Source organism: Numenius arquata, chromosome 4 (assembly GCF_964106895.1).
Source record: "Numenius arquata chromosome 4, bNumArq3.hap1.1, whole genome shotgun sequence".
NCBI classification, from domain to species: Eukaryota; Metazoa; Chordata; class Aves; order Charadriiformes; family Scolopacidae; genus Numenius; species Numenius arquata.
The window spans coordinates 2,734,276-2,755,463 of record NC_133579.1 but is presented as its reverse complement, the minus strand read 5'-3'; the positions used below and the strand labels follow the sequence as shown (position 1 = coordinate 2,755,463).

The following is a 21,188-nucleotide window of genomic DNA, read 5'->3' as shown; positions in this document are numbered from 1 at the left end:
AACCCATTTTCCACACTTAGTACCGTTGCTGAAGAACTGCCTTTGAGAGGGGTTTTCCAATGGTGAATCTTGGTGGTGGATCCTCCTTTCTTCAGCCTCAGAACCAAGAAGTTCCTCCACGTCTGGCACAGCTCTGGATGCACAGACCATCTCCCCTCGGGACCGGCAGAGGCTCCTCCAGCAGCTTCTACTCCAACACCCAAACCCCAGAATCCGGTAGGGCTTCTCTCATCCCTTACCCTCGGGAAAGAATTTGCAACTTTTCATGGTGAAATCAGCGTTTCGGTGTGAAGTTCAAGCAGCTTTCTGTGTAAAAAGGAATATTATGGGACACATCGAGTCTTCAAAATATCCTCTTCAAGGCTGTGCGACATCACCCTTTGGTCGGTTACTTCTTTGATGAGAAACCGAATTCGTGCACCAAGATACCTAAAAACTTTAAATCTATGGAACTCTTCAGAACTATGAAAAAGCCCTTTAATTTTATGCAGTTTTACCACCTGTTGCCCCAACACTAATGCTCTTAGCGATTTGCTCACCACGTCGCCAGGAAAGCCGTGATTCTACACGGGAAGACTCGCCCCGAGAAGTCACAAATCACCAGAAAACACAGGTTTACAAATGTTTCCATTTTGAAATTTATTTAGAACTCGGGGGAGGGGGTTAAGCGTGGTTTTAAGTTTCCAATCGTCTGAACGATCAGCATTCCCACGTCACTGCCACGGAAACAGCACTAATTCCCTCCGTCCCCTCCCTCTCCCCCATCCCCTTTCCCTCCCTCCCCCTTAGAAATCTGCAGGTAACAGCGGGTGGGTTTGCCAATAGTGCGCTGCGGGACACTACTGCCCTTCCTGAGTCTTCAAAGCCACTCTATCATACATTAAGCCCAAGAAAAAAATACCAACAAAATTATTATTGAGAACTAAAGCAGCTATTTTACCCTACCGGCGAAATACAAAATGATAAAACGCAACGTGTTTTAGCAGGAGATTGGATTGGGACGGTTAAAAAGGGAGGGGGAAGGGAAAAAACCCCACCTTTTTAAACAAAAATGACATCCTTTTTACTTCGATTTTAAACTACGTAATTTTTCACTTCACGCTGTTAACCTCAAGACTTTTGAAAACGGCCAAAGACCTTCAGAGTCACTTGGACTGAAGCGCAGTTGGGACTAAAATCTCCCTGTGGGTATTCCCTGGCCTTTTAGGGAATTCCCAGCCTCTTTCTCTCTTTAGTGCTCTCCCAAAAAACAACTTAGAGCACCGAGGAGGGTGCCCGCACCCGGGATGTCAGGCAGCACCTCGGCTTTATCCTGCAAAACCCGCCTGGTCCCAAACAGCCCCAGGTGAAACACCACAAATTGCGTCAAAGCCGGTGATGGGAGTCAGCTCCTCTCCCGGGTGTCCTGGTGACACCCGGGTGATGGGAACGTCAGCTCCTCTCCCAGGTGTCCCTCAAGCCCAGGGTGACACTTCACCTGTGGGAACGGAACTCCTCCACGTGGACTGCATCATCTATGGGATTCTATTAGTTTTTGTCCAGAAAAACCTCTCCAAAATTGCATTTACGTTGATAAACGGGTTTAGAGGAGAGTTTCAGCCCTCGGCCCGTGGACAAAGAGGTCCTACCATTTCTGGGTGGGATCCTTCTCCATGGAAGCAAAGCTGAAGCAGCAGCAGCTGCTGGAAATACCAGCTACATCCGTCCTGCATCGTTTTTTATGACGCCTTCCATTTATTCTCATTTACAGATGATTTGTGGCTCTTCGGGCTGCAGCCGAACAAAAAGCAACTTCTGGTCTCAAGTTTAATTTTATTTTTTTTCTTTTTCCTTTACGGAACCTTGTTTTGAACAAAGAACTTATAGCGCAGGCAACTACCACAAGGTGACGTGTCCCGCTCCAGCACTAGGTCAGTGGCTTGCTGAGCCTTTTCCTCTAAAATATTCATAAAAACATTGAAAATACCTATGAAATTTATAAAACAGCTCCTTAAACATCTGCTTAATGCCCTTTCCTTCAAATAGAAAAGACCTCCGCGTTTCAGGGGCTTTGTCCGTGGATCCAAGGGGGAGGTAAAAGATGGGATAACTGCTGTCTTCTCGGTTCCTACGTTACAAAACGTCAATGAGCGCTACTCTAAAGATTAAATACAGACTTTACAATCACAACAAGAAAAATAAACCAGAACTGAAATCATATAAAATCAGTATCGGGTCAAGTGACAGTACATTAAGAATATATGTTATACAGAAGATAATATACACAGATTTTCACACTCATTTTTTCCCCTTCAAAGTCACTGTCAGTAGGATCAGTGTCTTCCCGTACAGACCAGTGACTGCAACGTTTGTAATTACTAGCAGGGAAAACTCAGGTTAGAAAAGAAAAGCGCATCAAGAACACCTTTCCGCGTGTCTATACTATGATTTAAATTAAAAGCCTTAAGCATTCTCCTATGTCCTCCACTTCCAGCCTGCACGGAACGTCGCTGTCATTACACAGACCTCGGGGGGGGACGCGCCTCGCCCCCCGTTGGTGTAAGCACACTCCAGGACAGCCACCTCACAACGGAGATAAAGTTCAGATGTTTAGAAACTTTAACAAGGAGAGAAAGTCAGAAACCCTAAACCAGCTACTCGTCTTTAACGATAATTACCTTTCAGAGAGCGTTAGACTAAACTCCAGGATTTTCTACGGTGGTTGGATGAAAAGCAAAAGTTCTAGCACACCTAAAGGATAAGGCGTAGCCATCTACTAATTGGCAGATTTGTTTATTTGTCTCAGTTTGTGAAAAGGTCCTTATTTGTGTCAAGCAGCAAAACAAACTTCAACGGAAGGATTGCTATTCTGCAAAAGGACTGAAGGCGACCGCCTCTGCAGTGAACTTTACAGTTCTCAACAGCACACACGCAACATGCTATCTGGAAAAAGGGACTAACTCAACTACATGTATTAAATACTGAAAAAAGTTTTACATTTTGTGGTTTGTTTTTTTTTTTTTTTAATTATAATTTATTTTTATTTAACAATCTAAGAAGTTTGCAGCCATCAGAAGTTCCAGTGCAATTTCAGGTGCAATTGGGAATTCAGGAATCTCCGTCGAGCTGTTAGTATAGCGGACCTTGTAGGTGAAATACATGCATACTTTGGATAGGACATGGGATGGGATCTCTCTAAAATTCACCTCATTTGTCTCATTTTCTGCAAACTGTCCTGTAGAAAAAACAACAACAAAAACAAAACACCAAACCAAACATCAGAATCTCAATTTGCTGCAAAATGAAACGCTTTACCACACTATCACAGAATCATGGAAGGGTTTGGGTTGGAAGGGACCTTAAAGATCATCCAGTTCCCACCCCCTGCCCTGGGCAGGGACACCTCCCACCAGACCAGGTTGCCCAAAGCCCCATCCAGCCTGGCCTTGAACCCCTCCAGGGATGGGGCAGCCACAGCTTCTCTGGGCAACCTGGGCCAGGGTCTCACCACCCTGACAGCAAAGAATGTCTTCCTAAAATCTCATCTCAATCTCCCCTCTTTCAGTCCAAAACCATTACCCCTTTTCCCATCACTCCGCTCCCCGATAAAGAGTCCCTCCCCAGCACTGATGCAACACATTCTAAATAGACGTGCATAACTCCCATATTTTTGGGTATTAGGTTCTTCAGTGTAAAGCAGGATGTGCCACAGTCACAACCCTCGAGAATATTAACATCACAAAGTATTTATTTTGGCCTATTGCAGATACTCCGCCTAATAGGCTGATACTGCAGCCTATTGACAATACTCCGAACAACTACACCAGAAATGTAGGTTTCATGTTGATTGTTGCTTGAGAGGTGCTCTGAAACTGTCCTGGGCTCAGCTCTAAGGGTCACAGCAACAATGTTTAAATTAAAAAAAAAAAAAAAAAAAAAAAAGCAGTATCCATCCAAATTTCTAGCTGTCTTATAAGAAAAAAAGGGTTTACAGGTGTTTTGTCCCTGCATATGCAGTCCTTCCTGTCATCCCACCAGCTTTGCATTTCTCAGCCAGTTTCAGGCAGATTTGAGAGAGGGTTGAAACCTCAAAGACACGTTAACTGGATACGCCGGGAAAACAGCAGGCGGGAGGGACAGGGAAACCCTAGTTGTGCTGGAGGGAAGGGCACCTGCAAGTACAGTTCATCCCTCTTAGATACTGATGAATTTATCCATTGCTCAAGTCTCAGAACACAATTACATTTGAAATGATCACCCAGTCCAACCCCCTGCCGGAGCAGGGTCACCCAGAGCAGGTCCCACAGGAACGTGTCCAGGTGGGTTTGGAATGTCTCCAGAGAAGGAGACTCCACCACCTCTCTGGGCAGCCTCTGCCAGGGCTCTGCCACCCTCACAGCAAAGAACTTCCTCCTCATGTTGAGATGGAATTTCCCATGTTCCAGTTTGTTCCCGTTCCCTCTTGTCCTGTCCCTGGGCACCACTGAAAAAAGACTGGCCCCATCCTCCTGACACCCACCCTTTCAGTATTTATAGGTGTTGATCAGATCCCCCCTCAGTCTTCTCTTCTCCAGACTAAAAAGCCCCAAGTCCCTCAGCCTTTCCTCATCAGAGAGATGCTCCAGTCCCCTCATCATCTTTGTAGCCTCTGCTGTCCCCTCTCCAGCAGTTCCCTGTCCTTCTTGAACTGGGGAGCCCAGAACTGGACCCAGTGCTCCAGATGGGGCCTCCCCAGGGCAGAGCAGAGGGGGAGGATGACCTCCCTCCAACTCCTGGCCACGCTGTTCTTGATGCACCCCAGGATGCCATTGGCCTTCTTGGCCACAAGGGCCCATTGTTGGCTCATGGGCAACTTGTTGTCCACCAGAACTCCGAGGTCTCTCTCTACAGAGCTGCTCTCCAGCAGGTCACCCCCAGCCTGTACCGGGGTGGGGGGTTATTCCTCCCCAGGTGCATCCAGTAACACTAAACCTTCTACCACAGACGGGGCAATGAAGAGCTGCCAACTCTTTTGGATTTGTTTTGAATGGAACACCGTCAAGTTCTCCTACCAGGGGAAACCGGTACTAATGACGCTATGAGATCATTAACTGTCCACAAGCAGAGTCCAGTTATACACCTGGTGGCACAACACCCCACTGAGGCGGGGTGTTCCACTGGAAACAGGAACTAGGCAGGATCTGGAAAAGTTATCATTTATTCCAACTTTCACTCGATATAAATTCAAACTGTCCCAAAGTGAGAACAAAGGAGGTGAAGGCACTAAACCTTTTGTACCCACCTGGTCCACTCAACATCGCTTTTATCGTTCCTGATGTTAATGCATGCTCTCTTTTTACAATGAACTCGTGGCCATCGGAGGATATTAACTTCACATACATAGCATCTGGGCCCTCGCACCCACCGTACGTTTTCTCTTCTCCATCTGTAACGGGAAACAGAGGAACAGGTTCAGGACACAAGGGCTGACTCACAGCCCTAAGAACACAAACTGCAGCCTTTTCTACCACTGCGTTTGCAGGCCGAAGAACCCAACACAACCGAAAAATCAGACAGAAGCATTCTGCATATTTGAAGATGACTTCTCTGAAGCGCTCAGCAATGTTTTAAAGTAAGAATTTTTGCAAAAGTAGGAATGTTTTTTTTTTACAGACATCTCTCTCATTTCTCCATCACCAAATTCTGACCTGATTTCTAAAATCTAAATAGGGATGAAATTTTCCTTTAGACCTTCTCAAGTGAATTGAACATGCTCCTGCTTCCCTCCATGAGGCTATTGCTGTTTATCGTATTGGTACTTATTAAAAGTTACCTAAATACATATCAAACAATCATAGAATCACAGAATCGCCTGGGTTGGAAGGCACCTTTAAGATCATAGAGTCCAACCATCAACCCAACACTGACAGAAACCATCACTAAACCACATCTCTAAGCACTATGTCTGCCCGGCTTTTAAATACCTAATTATCTAATATTTAAAAAGACACACTGCAAAAGGAAAAAAGCACGCTTTTTGAAGCACAGGTAAGACAGGCTGAGAGAGCTGGGGGGGTTCAGCCTGGAGAAGAGAAGGCTCCAGGGAGACCTTAGAGCCCCTTCCAGTCCCTAAAGGGGCTCCAGGAGAGATGGGGAGGGACTCTTGATCAGGGAGTGGAGCCATAGGACGAGGGGGAAGGGTTTTAAACTGAAAGAGGGGAGATTTAGATCACATCTTATGAAGAAATTCCTTGCTGTGAGGGTGGTGAGACCCTGGCCCAGGCTGCCCAGAGAAGCTGTGGCTGCCCCATCCCTGGAGGGGTTCAAGGCCAGGCTGGATGGGGCTTTGAGCAACCTGGTCTGGTGGGAGGTGTCCCTGCCCAGGGCAGGGGGTTGGAACTGGATTATCTTTAAGGTCCCTTCCAATCCAAACCATTCTATAAGTCTATGAAATTTGGGAATTCTCCCCACAGCACTTTTGATTATACTTTTTCTGTTCCCTTCTCCCTCAGCACCATCAGACACCAGAACACCAGGACAGCTCTCTCTGCAGTCATTCTTTATATGTTCCTGTAAACTCTTCCGTAATAACGACTGCAGTACTATTAAAATATTTTTGAAAAAATGAGAGTAAAAAACCCCCACCCTGCTAAATATACAATTCCTATCAAATTCAAACTGGAAAGTTAACACCTTCTTTCAAATATTTTATTTTCTAAGGGACTAACATAGCAAGTATTGCTAGAATTCCATTAAAAATACTTTGTCACTGCACATAAAACTTGATTTTTAGAATGGTATCAATCTTGACAGAAAGTTAAAAATTCAAGTCCTGGAAGTTCTTCCAGCTTGGAAAAGCATAACAGAGAGATCTGTATGCTTCTAGAAAAGTAATACGCTGCCAGCATTTCATGATTGTATGCAGAAGTATGGAGGATAAAACAGATATAGACTACAAACTTGACATTCAATGGCTAGTGTTGTTTCTCCTCCTGACAAAACAAAGAACAGAAATTATATTAATTATATTAAGTACCTTGCATGTTATCTAGTGTTATAGCAAATATAACATTCCCCAATCAACTAAGTCGCTTTGTGAATTTCAAGTTAAAATTGAATGATCGTGTAGTTATTGCCAATTTTAATGAAGTACTGGGAGTGCCAAACGTGCTGAAATACATTCAGGAAAAGTACCGATAAAACCAGAGTCTGTCCCATCACGTTTCATTAACCAGGCCTTTGTAGAGGCAGAGAGAACAGTTTCAGACATTTCATCAGATCTCACACACACGCACAATGTAATTTATCAGAAATCAGTGCTTGTTATGATCTCTTTGCTAGAATTCAACAGGCCAACCTTAGTTAACAAACAAACAAAAAAATATTTAAAACAGTACGGAGCGAAATTTTCTTGTCCGCTACCTAAAAGTTTAGTGCTATAAAAGCCTAAGGGCATCTCATTTTGGCATGTGCATTTTCAGCACGACACACATTAAGCAAGTGAAATTTCTCGTTAGACAGATGGACTCTGAATAAGTCTCTCGACTAACGAAGAGCCACTCGACAAAATCCTCCTAAAAACCATTTGTAGGAAGTTCCATTAACTTTTGAGACTACAAGAAAAATAGTGAGAAGGTCAACATTTAAACTCCTACAGTCCACCTCGTCTAACACTGGAAAAGAGAAAATGCTTCACGTTACAGGACACAAAACCCCCACCTCTAAGAGGATGAACTTACCCATTCTCTTCGTATAAAAAAAATTTCTTTCTTTTCAACAGCAGTTTTTGCAGCAGGAGCGTCTGAAAAAACACAAGGGGGAATATTTTGAGTCAGTGGTACAATTTCTCAAGTCAGCTTTAGTTATTAGCCCTTATGGTATCACAACCACCCTTCAGAAGCGAATTGACAATACACAGCAGGCAATGGTCATCAGCATTACGTTTTGAAAACATTGCATTTTGAAAATGTTATGTTTTGAAACTTATCGCTGCTATCCAGAGATCCCTACCATAGTCAAGAATCTTAAAATTTTAGCTTACTTTGTAAAGAAGTTGTTCCCTTAAGCTTTTTAAAGACCCTTGACTATGAAGCTGAGTTATTTCAAGAGCCTATGACTTTCATCACTACAAACACCATCCATGCAACAGTAGTGGGGAGGTAACGAAAGCAAGTTTTGCCACACTGCAAAAGGCACTTGAGAGACCGAACGGATTGTCTACAGAAAAAGATTGAGAGAACAGTTGACAATGCTGTGAATAGAGGAGTGGTTGATCTGCCCTTCAGAGGGACCTTGGCAAGCTGGAGAAATGGGCCATCAGGAAACATCTGAATTTCATCAAAGGGAAATGCAAAGCCCTGCATCTTGGGAATCACCGAATGGTTTGGGTTGGAAGGGACCTTAAAGATCATCCAGTTCCAACCCCCCTGCCATGGGCAGGGACACCTCCCACCAGACCAGGTTGCTCAAAGCCCCATCCAACCTGGCCTTGAACCCCTCCAGGGATGGGGCAGCCACAGCTTCTCTGGGCAACCTGGGCCAGGGTCTCACCACCCTCACAGCAAAGAATTTCCTCCTAAGATCTCATTTAAACCTCAGGCACCAGTACCAGCTGGAGGCCAACCAACTGGAAAGCAGCTTTGCAGAATGACACCTGGGGACGCTGGTGGACACCAAGTTGAACATGAGCCAGCAACAGTGGCCAACAGCACCCCTGGCTGTTAGGAGGAATGTCACCAGCAGGTTGAGGCAGGTGGGCCTGCCCTCCACTCAGCACTGGTGGGACACATCTGGAGTGCTGGGCCAGCTCTGGGCTCCCCATTACATGCCAGACTGAACTGAGTCTTCCAGAGCGCCACAAAGGTGACCGAGGAACTGGAGCATCTGTGATGGAAGAAGAGGCCAAGAGAACTGGGGCTGTTCAGGCTGGAGAAGAGGAGGCTCAGGGATCAGGCTAATCAGCGTGTGCTAAATACCTGGTCTCCAACCTGTTGTTCCCAGAAGATTGACAGTTCCCGATACACCACCAATGTCACCTAGATAATCTCCTTCAGACGTTTAAGGTAGGTATTCACATGGTAAGTTAACCAGGATCTTCCATAGCTTATAGACTGACATCCAGGCCGCCGCGTAAGTATTTTGCCACGTAAATGAAGCCAAAGAGTTAGAGAAATGGAAGTGCTTATTTGCAAAACAAACCCAGTATCTTCAGGTACAATAGATGTTTCTTTACACTGAACTGGAACTCGGTGATCTTTAAGGTCCCTTCCAATCCGAACCATTCTATGAACTGCATCTCTGCTGTGGAAAAGAAAACTTTGGAAGAGAAACTCCACCCACTCACTCGCTGTCCTGCAATTCTTTTCCTGTCAACAGCGCCTCTCCAAACATTAACCTGTACAAATCAATGAACTCCTGTTGCGTACCCCCAGGTTCAGGAAAACACCACCAGTGATTCTGGGTGGTTTCCCAGCCGATATCCAGGGTCAGGAGAGACTGTTAGGAATTCTGACAATCCACGTAATTGCTTTGAAAAGCAACGAGCAACAGCAGAGGCACGAACTGCGATTACTCAGCAGAGAAGGACCCCAGAGCGGCAGGCGTGACTAGAAATGACTCCCCCCATCCCCTCCCTTCCGTGTTTCTGGTAAAAGCTTAGGAAAAAGTGTAAGGAAGTTGAGAAGGGAGCTGCAATATTTGGAGGAAGTTTTACAGAGACCTCTCCATCTCTTCAGAAGATGAAGCTCTTCGCTATTGCCGAGAGCTTCACTTCTCAGCAGCACTTCGGGGCTGATTTTCTCCATCTCCCTTGTTTCATAACTACAAATATGACACAGTCTGAACGTTTCCTCAAGCTTTTACGAGAAGGGACATTGTTGTGTTCACCTCATCAAACTGCATACGCACTATCAGAACCATTCTATGATCAATGGTTTTCAGTTGTCTGTGGAGAACTGAGCAAAAAGCATCCTCCACTTACACTGCTGTCGTTGAAGATTATCCTGACTTTACAGAAATATCTTATAAAATATTTTCCTTCCCCACTGGTATAAGGAACATCTTCACCTGTACTTTTACAGGTGAAAAGTTCCTGAATATAAGGTACATTCAGAAATGCCCTTTGAGAGTTTATTTGTGAACGCTGTCATAGAGCTACCTTAATACAGAGTGCTAAATGCCTTCCCCATTTTCAGTGATTCCAGGAACTCATCCAAGGAAATTCATTTGGGTGCCTGAAGAGTTGCAGCACAAAACTGACGGGACCTTTCACCCCATTTCAACAGTTTTTGTCAACAGAAAATCAAGAAGAAGGATGACTTGTGCTACCTCTTTCTCCAGCCACAAAGCCTGTCCCTACATTCCAGAAGAGCAGTGAAACCTCTTATGATTCATAAATAAGAATAATTTAAAAAAATACAGAAGTAGCGATACCATTTTGTGGAAGTACTGGTGACAATAAAATGTGCCTTGGTTTCCAATGTAAATAATGCCACTAAATACAAGACTAAAGACAGGCTAGTTAGCGAGAACTGAAATATATTAACACCTTGCAAGGTAAAAGAACAACTTGAGGAGGCCCTGGAATAACTTGACCCTGGGGATTGAAAAAATGTCTACACCAAAACATTACAGCTGTCCCAAAACACTGCAACAAGCATTTTAATAAAATCAAATTAAATGTGCTATCATATGATTAGAGAGAAAAAAATAATAATACTACAGGTGTTAACACTTGAAGAAAAAAAAAAAATCATGCTCAGTGGTCTGAGCTCAATTGTTTTAAAAAGGAAAACAGGATAAAAATGCAGTAAGCATGAGCAGATTTAGGGCACGCCGGACTAATCCACTACCCAAAAAATGAATCAGTCATTTCCTCGAAAAAAGGAAATTCAAACAAGATGCAATCTGGACTCGGTATATCATCTGAGGTTAAATAAACGTGAGAAGAGCGTAATCTTAAAAATGAGAAAGAAACTTTCTACAAGAATACAGTATGATGTGGGAAACATGGAACAACTGGACTAGAAAACAACTAGTTCCTCCAAAAATTATATTGAACTTTTTTTTGTGGTCAACTATAAACTGATGCTGCTCTGTAGGGACAAAAAAAAATCCCAACCAAGGGCAGGGGGGAAGAGACAAATACACATCATGAATTTCTTTGCAATAGAGATAAGGAAACGTTGTTCACACAAGCAACAACTTCTCTGGAACACCACACACAACGCTGAATTCCTGTTTGCAAGAAAAAGAATTTATAATACCAAGAACTACAGAAAGGAACTACTGGTAAGACAAAGAGCCTGTTGTGTGAAAGAAAAATTAGTTTTGCTTCCTCAGCTTCGCAAAATAAAACCAAAGATAAATATAACAATTCATTAAAAGGATAAACGTCAAAAAGGGAGATGTGTGCCAATATTAGTCCTCAGTTTAAATCCAATAAATGAATATAAACTGAAAAAAAGAGTAAAATGTATACTGCTATTCCAGGATCCAAGTCTGGTTCTGAATATAGAACAAAACTAACATTCTATAGCCAAAAGGAAAAGATGCAGAAAGCCTGCCTGCTTTTAAGAAAAAGAAATCATACATTCTCTTATATGACGCATTCGACATGTAAGCAAGGGACACAGGCTGGGATCACTCAGTCTCTGTTCTGATAGAGGCGTGGCATTTATGATAAAAAAATGAAAATCAAAAAAGATAACCGTGACTATTATGAGAAGTATAGTTTGAGTCCTGACAAAATACAGACAGCAGAGAGCACAGAAAAATCATAGAGTCTATGCAACCAAAGAGGAGAGAAGGAAAGAAAAACAAGAAACCTGGGAAATCTGAAAACCCTAAAAAAAGCAGTAATGACTTGTTAGTATATTGGTTCCTCTTCTGGATCAAGAAGTGCTCAGTGTGTCCTGACATTTTTTGAAGATTAGAAGATACTGCAGTTCAAAACTATTATTTTGTGAAATTCATCTGCTTCCCAGCGACTACACTCAAGTTACCTGAGACAGCATTAACACGATCTTGCGCAAGCCTCAGCCTGTTTTTTCAGTCAACTATCTTATTGCTTCAGAAGTTTATGGAAAAATAAGCGGGAAGAACAGAAGAAACACACCTGAAAAACCAGCACAGAAAACATGTAACATTTGGTTTATTTGGTAGAAATCTGGATTTGTTATTTAACATCCCCCAACACATTGTGCCCCATCCCTGGAGGGGTTCAAGGCCAGGCTGGATGGGGCTTTGAGCAACCTGGTCTGGTGGGAGGTGTCCCTGCCCAGGGCAGGGGGTTGGAACTCGATGATCTTTAAGGTCCCCTCCAACTCTAACCTTTCTATGAAAACCACAAAAAAACTACCCATAGAAAAATGAGACAGACGAAGGATGTAGAAATCTCTGCCACACACCAGTTAGTGCTTGTGTGTACAGTAAAAGGAGTATGGAGGGACATTTTCTTTTAATTGACAATTGCATGCCCTTAGGTATTCAATAATAGGTTAGAAACAGGAAAGTCAAGTGACCTGATACGTTCTCTCACCAGAAATTCTTTTCTTACGTTGTATTTTCCAATACTCTGTTTATTGCAAAACATGTCACTATGTTTTCCTTCTGTATAACGCAAACAATATAAATGACAACATTTGCCAAGACAGCAGGAAGAGTGAGATTTCTGAAGATGCCTGGTAACTATCTGTATTTTTATTACTTTTCCACGTTTTATAGCTGCCCCTGTCTGACTCCCCCAAGACTCCACCAATGCAGCAGTAGGGAAGAGAACAATCAAAGTTTTCTGAACACTCATTTGCCTTTTTTATTATTATATATTTCTGACCTGACTATTTCAGACTCCTGCAAAGAACCGCTAATTTTTGTTGAACTGCATTCACGATTCCATTTCTCCTTCAAGAGGCTTATGTGGCATTACCAATTAGGCAGCTCAACTCCCTGCCTTACAACTCTGAGAAGAAATACTCCGGCATAGCGAGTTCAGTTTGATGTCTTTCCTGCTTCTCTTGAGCATCAAATGCAAGAAAAAAAATAATGAAGCACGTCCGTGACCTTCTCACCTCCCTCCCAAAGCTGTGTGCTCATCTCCCAAGCTTCCCAGAATTTCCAGAATATCATTTCCTTGTATATTTTGTATGTTGATGAGACCGGAATAGACTTGAAGGTCATACACTAATTTAATACACACAACCACTGTACAGATTCTAGAACCCCGTTGCTTTATTCTGGTTAGCATGAGAAAATTAAATCTATGCAAACATTTCAAGCACTCAGATTCTTTGATCCCACAGAAATCTCTTTAAAAACTCAGATTCTGGTCTAAGGAAACTCAAAACAGCTTCCAAGTCATTGGTCGCACAAGGCACACACGGCCTTTGTGTGCTTCAGCTGGTGACATTTCTGTATTCCACGCTATCAAGTTTCCAAAAATGTGGGGCAAATAACACAAATGCTTTCACAATTCCTAGGTCAGTTTAGAAGCCAAATGTGACATTTTCTGGGTATCATTTGTATATTAGTCCATCAGTAAACAAAGGCTGTTGTGCGTTAAAACAGCAGCCTCTCACTGTTCAAGCCTAAATTCTAGTCCTGTTCTTGATCCTATATACTAACTTATTAAAAACACTGCTCTTCAGTTTAGCATTCGTTGTTAGTACGCATGAAAAATTAATTAATATAAATAAGGATTGAAGCATATTTAGAAAAAACAAGGGAAAACCAGTATGGTGTGATTTCCAAATCAGCTGATTCCCTATTCCATACTCAGGGGCACTAAAATCCAAACATTCAGGGGCAGGCTGCAGTGTGACAGCAGGGTATAATGCAGGTGAAGGCTAATTAAGATAAGCAGGAGACAAGGAAGGATATCGGGTATGGAGCAAAGATCGCACATAAAATGCTCTTTTTCTATCAAAGGAAACTTTCCTTTTCAGTAACTCCCAAGAAGTTTTAAGGGAAAAAAAAAAAAAAAGTTACTGTTTTCTTCCTATCATACCATAAAAGCCCTGTATTGTACATGTCTCGCTGTGAGGGGAAAAGAAGCTGCTCACATATTGCAAGATTTTATAAAGCATGGCTTTCTGCCCTCTCATTATAAGCATCCATTAAAAACTACTGTTATGCAAACTACCCCATAATGAAGATAATCTAAATTCTGAACATTTCTAGGTGCAAGAGAACTTGTCAAAATACATCAAAATTCCTTTATTTTAATCTGACAAAACCCATACTTTTTATGAAAAAACTTAAGGGTTTCTTGTAGTATACACCGAGAGTTGCAAAAAAGTACTAAGACACCTGAAGCCAAGTACCCTTTTGAAAGATATTAATTTACCCCCCCACAAAGCAGAAGGGACAGAAGCATGAACACAAATGTATCAGGAAAAGAAATATGAGGTTGGGAGATAGGAGGTACCTCAGAGAATCAACTGGATTCTCGTCACCATACCAACATTGAATCTTCATGTTAAGACTACATGAAACTACCTAAAGCTGTTCATCACCTGGTCTAGTATAGAAAAAAAAAAGAATTTTCTCTGACACAAGAAAAAAATCTAAACACTGAAGTACTCAAAGTTTCTAAAGACTATCTTAAAGCTCCCAATGTTGTGGAAAATGTTAGCAAAAATTTTATTGACGGAACTTAAGCACATGAAAAGGCTGATCTCGAGGTATAAGGTGTGCGCTACATGCGCAGAAGTGGTAGATGATGTATTATAGAAAACCTAATTACCACTTATTCCCCCTCTAAGCAACTGTTCAGTTAATAAATATTATTTCTCTTCCAACAGTCTCGTTTTGTCCTTAGTATATGTGAGAAACTGGACGGGAGAACAGACAGTATAGCAAAAGAAGGAAACTGGAGCATGTAAGAGATTATTCAGAAAAAAGCACATGAAGTGATTCTTATTCTAAAAGTCTCTCATTTATATATTTATCTATGTTTTTCTGGCTTGCTTCCAAATGGAACTTCTGCAAGTGATCTTCAGCAAACCCAAGTAAAAAAATGGCCTATGACCATCTAAGTCTCCCTACAGTACACGGCTCAACTCGCAATCTATAGCATTAAAGACCTTTAATAAAGCTGCTGCGTGTAGTATTACGCACAGATTAAACTGGCCGTCAAAGTTAACTGCTTCCATCGCCATTTTCATACATATATCTGAAGCCATCAATAAGTTACCGATGCTCGGGTCCCCTTATACTAAAGCAGAATCTTCCTCTGAGGAACAGAGAGAACTCAAAAGCTTATTTTTCTTATTACCCGTAAGTGTGTCACCCTTTTCCGTCAACCTTGCTTTGCTTACGTTCATCGACCATGACAGTTAAAGCACTTTAACCAGCACTTCTCACCTTGGTATAACAACCCCTGGGGGTGCAACCTAAATTCTTCTGGCCTTAGTTTTTCCCCTCTCTCTAGGGCCTGGCGTGGGAAGAGGGTGGACGTCATTTGTGGCGGAAAAAGTTTAAAAGCGGTATTTAATTAAAAAAAAACAACGTTCCGGAAAGCCCCTTTCCCGGCGGCGCCAGGATTTCAAGGAGACGGCTGCACTCCCGCACGCAGAGGAGAGAAACGCGCCCTTCGCCGCCGTCCCGGCGGGGGAACCCCGACCTGGCTCCGCACCCCAACACACACACCCCCCCGACGGCTCCCCGCGTCCCCACGGCCGATCCAAAGCCTCTCCGCTCCGCCGTCCGCCTCCCTTCCAGCTCCCCCCGGCCTCTGGCAGCGGGGGGAGCGCGGCGCGGAGGCCGAGGCCCGCTCCCCTCGGAGGGGCAGGAGCCGGGAACTCCCTCTTCGCCATTTCCCACCCGCTTTTCCCCCTCTCGACGGCGGCGGGGTCTCACCACCCCCAGCGGAGCCGTCCCCCGCCGCCCCCGCGGCCACTCACTCGGCAGCGCCGCTCCCTCCGCCCCGCTCGCAGGGCCCCCGCCGTGTCGGGCCAGCTGCCTCACAAGCACTTCCGGCAAGGTCAGGGGGCACTTCCGTTCTGGGGCGAGAGCCTTGGCAGGCGTGCGGCCCCCTGCTCCTGGCATGCCGTGCGGCGCGGAGCGGTGCATGCTGGGGCGCGTAGTTCTTGGTGGGAAGGTGTCGGTCCGCCATGTTAGGAGCGGGGCGGGGGAGATGGTGGGAGAGGGCTGCTCGGGCGCTGGCTGCTGCCGGGGGGCTGGCGGCAGCCGAGGGGTCCCGGGAGTAAAGTCCAAAACTCGCTGGCCGCGGGTCCTAATTGTGCAGGTCCTAACTGGTTGTCACAAAGACAGTCAGAGGGCTGGAGCCCCTCTGCTGTGAGGAGAGGCTGAGAGAGTTGGGGGTGTTCAGCCTGGAGAAGAGAAGGCTCCGGGGAGACCTTAGAGCCCCTTCCAGTCCCTAAAGGGGCTCCAGCAGAGATGGGGAGGGACTCTTGATCAGGGAGGGGAGCCATAGGACAAGGGGGAAGGGTTTAAAACTGAAAGAGGGGAGATTTAGATGAGATCTCAGGAAGAAATTCTTTGCTGTGAGGGTGGTGAGACACTGGCCCAGGTTGCCCAGAGAAGCTGTGGCTGCCCCATCCCTGGAGGGGTTCAAGGCCAGGCTGGATGGGGCTTGGAGCAACCTGGTCTGGTGGGAGGTGTTCATCAAGAAGAGCGTGGCCAGCAGGTGGAAGGAGGTCATCCTCCCCCTCTGCTCTGCCCTGGGGAGGCCACATCTGGAGTCCTGGGTCCAGTTCTGGGCTCCGCAGTTCAAGAAGGACAGGGAACTGCTGGAGAGGGGACAGCAGAGGGCTACAAAGATGATGAGGGTCCTGGAGCATCTCTCTTACGAGGAAAGGCTGAGAGACCTGGGGCTGTTCAGCTGGGAGAAGGGAAGACCGAGAGGGGACCTCATTGGTGCTGAGCAATATCTAAAGGGCGGGTGTCAGGAGGATGGGGTCAGGCTCTTCTCAGCGGTGCCCAGTGACAGGAAAAAAGGTAACGGGCACAAGCTGGAACACAGGAAGTTCCATCTGAACATGAGGAGGAACTTCTTTGCTGTGAGGGTGGCAGAGCCCTGGAAGAGGCTGCCCAGAGAGGTGGTGGAGTCTCCTTCTCTGGAGACATTCAAACCCACCTGGACACGTTCCTGTGGGACCTGCTCTGGGTGGACCTGCTCTGGCAGGGGGTTGGACTGGATGATCTCCAGAGGTCCCTGCCAACCCCCACCATTCTGTGAGTAATTCTGTGATTCCGTGTCCCTTGCCCACGGCGGGGGGTTGGAACGAGATGGTCCTTACGGTCCCTCCCATCCCATGAGCCCATCATGGCCGGGCGGGGGCGCGCCGGAGCCGGCCGGGCCCTTCCTGCCGGCGGAACCAAACGGCGGGGCTGCGGCAGCCGCCGGCCCCGGTTGCACCCTCCCGCCTTCTCCCCTCCGCTCGGCCGCTGCGGGGACGCGGCCCGACATGCTGCTGCTGCTGCGGGCCGCCGGCTGCCGGCCTCCCTCCGCCGCCGCCTGGCTGCGGGGCGCCGCTCACCGCGGGCCCCCGCCCGCCGCCGCCCGCCGCCGGGCCGCCCTACCCGCCACCGCCGCCCAGCAGGTGGTGTGAGGGGATGGCGGTGAGGGGAGGCGGCCCCGCTCCCCCGCAGGAGCCGGCCGGGGCAGGGGGCGGATGGCGGCAGCGCTGGGCTTGGCGGCTTTTTGCCTTGGGGAAAAATGGGAACCTGAGGAGGGGGACTTGGGATTCCCTCAGGGGGTGGCTGAGGGGAAGCGGGGGGTGAGGGAGCTGTGGAGGTCTCCCTGCAAGGCCCTGTGGAAAATGATGGCAAGCGGGATATTCGTCATCGGGGCTGCAGATGTGTGATGCTGCTTTGGGGTGTCTAAATGGAAGATGATTAAAACAGTCAAGCAACATATTAGTTGGAGTTTGGGGCGTGCTTTGTAGTGTAACACCTAACCTCATCCCGCACTTGAGAGGCTGGGAATAGGTTCAGGAGAAGGAGAGGCTTTCTGTGTGTATATACACACATGTATGTATGTGTGTGTGTGTGTACATATATATACATGTGTATATATATATATATTGGAGAAGAGGAGGCTGAGGGGAGACCTCATTGCCCTCTACAACTACCTGAAAGGAGGGTGTAGAGAGGTGGGTGTTGGCCTCTTCTCCCAAGGGAATAATGACAGGACCAGAGGAAATGGTCTGAAGTTGCGGCAGGGGAGGTTTAGATTAGATATCAGGAAGAATTACTTTACTGAGAGAGTGGTCAGGCACTGGAACAGCCTGCCCAGGGAGGTGGTGGAGTCGCCATCCCTGGAGGTATTTAAGGAATGTGTAGACATGGCACTTCAGGGCATGCTCTAGTGCCCGAGACTGTTGGTTTGTGTCTGTGGGTGGGTGTGGGGTGTGGTTGTGGGTGTTTGTTTTGGTGTTGTGTTTTTCTTTTTTTTTTTTTTTTTTTTTGTTGTTGTTGGTTGGACTCGATGATCTCAAAGGTCTCTTCCAACCAAGAAGATTCTGTGATTCTGTGATATATATATATAAAGTGTAGATTGATGTTGCTTGTCCATCTTTCAGGTTACATCTTTTCGAGGAGTGGCTGTTCGCAGCCTCTGCACGTCCTCCCCTCATGACCACCCGGAACACGGGAGATTAGTTTATAAAGGAAATTTGGCAAAGGCAGTGTTAGGTATGTGACTTGAAGTGATTTGTATTGTTGTTTTTTCTTTTTTTTAAATCTTAACAGCGTTTAATAACTTTAAACTGCAACATTACAAAAGAGAATGGTCTTCTTTCCAACTCTGCTAAAACCTGGATCCCCTGTGCAGCAAAAAATGTGTGGTGGTGGTGATGGTGCTTGGTTTCTGCTTCCACGCTTGGGTGTGCAGGGAGATCTGTGGCTCCTGTGCATCTCTGTAACCCCTTGGCCTCCTCCTTCTGCAGCCTTTGGAGTGCATTGCCCAGTAGTAAACAAAGAGTAGTTGTAATTTCTGTTTGCATTCTGCGTGCTTTCAGATGTTGTTGAAATGTGTCTGAAGTAGATGCTATAATGAAAAGCACTATCTGTAGTGGGACTTTGTTGATCTTTCTGTGACCAGTTGATGTTACAAAGACCCAGTGAAAAGTAATCCGTTGGGCGCTTTCTGATACGCATTTTTGAAATGTGCCTTAAAGAAGGAGGAAGTATGCCTTAACGTACTTAAGTGTCACAGTGTCTTGGACCGCTTGTTCTCATGGTGGCTTAAGGATTGTAGGTTTTCCACAGCACCTCTCTTCCGAGCTGCACACGATGACCGTGGAGAATTTGTTAATACTGAATAACCTAGGGTTTTTGAATTACATGTGGTGGAGGGCCAAGCGAGCTTCTTTGTAATGGATGCCGAGCGTCAACATGAGTTGTTGATGAAGAGAGAGCTCCCCAGTTGTATCTGTGATGTCCATTACGTGTGTCCACGGCTGGAGTCAAGTTTCTTTTGAAATCAGTTTCCTGTCTGTGGAGTGAAAGCTTCATGGGTGTCCATATAGCAAGTAGCTGACTGAATCACAGAAATGCAGCCAGCTTTGATAAACCCAGCGTGAACATATAAACAAACCAGAACAGTGGCAAGAATCATAGAATGGTTTGGGTTGGAAGGGACCTTAAAGACCATCCAGTTCCAACCCCCTGCCCTGGGCAGGGACACCTCCCACCAGACCAGGTTGCTCAAAGCCCCATCCAGCCTGGCCTTGAACCCCTCCAGGGATGGGGCAGCCACAGCTTCTCCGGGCAACCTGGGCCAGGCTCTCACCACCCTCACAGCAAAGAATTTCTTCCTCAGATCTCATCTAGATCTCCCCTCTTTCAGTTTAAAACTGTTCCCCCTCATCCTGTGGCTCCCCTCCCTGGTCAACAGTCGTAAAGAGACAGTGTTGAACTTTCAATGGCTTCTTTGTGAGCTTAAAAAAAGAAAAGAAAGGGGGCAGTGGATTTTCAGTTAGTTCAGCTGTTGAAGTAATGCCATCGTTACATAGTAGCAGGGCATATGTAATTATAGATACAATTTTATTCACAAATATTAACGTTTGTTTTCTTTTTGTTTTTGTGTAGGTGTGAGGTTTTTCTCTTACTCCACCAGCATATTCAACCTGTTCATGATGCCCTACATCATGCTCAAAACTGGCATTGGGTTTGAAAGCCTCTTCATACAAGCTGCCTTTTATGGGTTGATCGGGTTCTTTACGTTTGTAACCCCGGTTACCTTGCATGTCCTTACGAAGGGCTACGTCATTCGACTCTATTATAAAGAGGACATGGACACCTATACAGCCATCACATACAATGCCATCTTGGCAGAAAAAGCGACTGTTTTCCATCAGAAGGATGTAAAGATCCCAGACATCACCAAGATGTTTACAACATTTTATGCTAAAACAAAATCGATGCTTGTTAACCCAACGCTTTTCCCCAATCCTCAGGATTATAACCATCTCATGGGCTATGACAAATCCCTTTATTTTAACTTAGAGGAGGAGAAGGAAGCTGATGACAGGAAATAATTTGAAGATAATGAATGTTGCCATCACTGTTCATGGTGCAGTACTATATATGTGAAAGAATGTAAAATTCTGTTACACTTCCTTAAGTATCAGGTAGTATGAGTTCCCTAAATGCATTTTGGAATGTATAAAAAACAAAACCCAATTTTTTTTTAAACTTGTAAACAATGTGAGGGTTTCTTCAGAATTGATGACACAAAATACAGTAAAAAAAATGCTTAGATTTTGCTTGTTCTTGGCTTGGTTTTCATTATTAGCTGTCCAGGAGAACTGTAAAGCGCAGGGGCTGTGTGGCAATCTCACCATCTCCATTTTGAAAGGGAAAAAAATCATCAATACTCATTATCTGTCAAATAGGTAGTTAAGCTTTTAAGCCTTAAAGATTAATTGTACTTAATGGGAGTGGGGATGGCTTTGACTTCCTTTTGTGAGAGTGTTGGTAGCCAGGAGGAGTCTACAGAAGGCAGACAGGTTTTGTTGCTGGTACCTGCAACAGCCTCTGGAGAAGACGGGGAGGAGAATGATGGTATCTTGGGTCACACCAACCCCCTGCGGCGCTCCAGGCTTGGGGCAGAGTGGTTGGAGGTGCTGGGCAGAAAGGACCTGGGGGTGTCGGTCAACTGTCGGCTGAACATGAGCCAGCAGTGTGCCCAGGTGGCCAAGAAGGCCAACAGCACCCTGGACTGTGTCAGGAACAGTGTGGCCAGCAGGACTGAGGCAGTGACCGTC

General features: G+C 45.5%; 2 protein-coding genes across 2 annotated transcripts; one reads left to right on the top strand and one right to left on the bottom strand.

Moving 5' to 3' along the window:
* Window positions 1-1,829: 1,829 nt before the first annotated feature.
* ELOC (elongin C) lies at window positions 1,830-15,925 on the bottom strand. Its single transcript, XM_074146270.1, has 4 exons — window positions 15,858-15,925; window positions 7,698-7,759; window positions 5,261-5,404; window positions 1,830-3,214 (listed from the first exon to the last, which is right to left on the bottom strand). The coding sequence occupies exons 2-4, from the start codon at window positions 7,699-7,701 to the stop codon at window positions 3,024-3,026; spliced, it is 339 nt and encodes a 112-aa protein (XP_074002371.1). The 5' UTR covers window positions 7,702-7,759; window positions 15,858-15,925; the 3' UTR covers window positions 1,830-3,023.
* Window positions 15,926-17,360: 1,435 nt separating this feature from the next.
* Window positions 17,361-20,681, top strand: TMEM70 (transmembrane protein 70). The gene is made up of 3 exons (XM_074146781.1): window positions 17,361-17,519; window positions 18,501-18,612; window positions 20,011-20,681. Exons 1-3 carry the CDS (start codon window positions 17,385-17,387, stop codon window positions 20,457-20,459), a joined length of 696 nt encoding a protein of 231 aa, XP_074002882.1. The 5' UTR covers window positions 17,361-17,384; the 3' UTR covers window positions 20,460-20,681.
* Window positions 20,682-21,188: the final 507 nt, after the last annotated feature.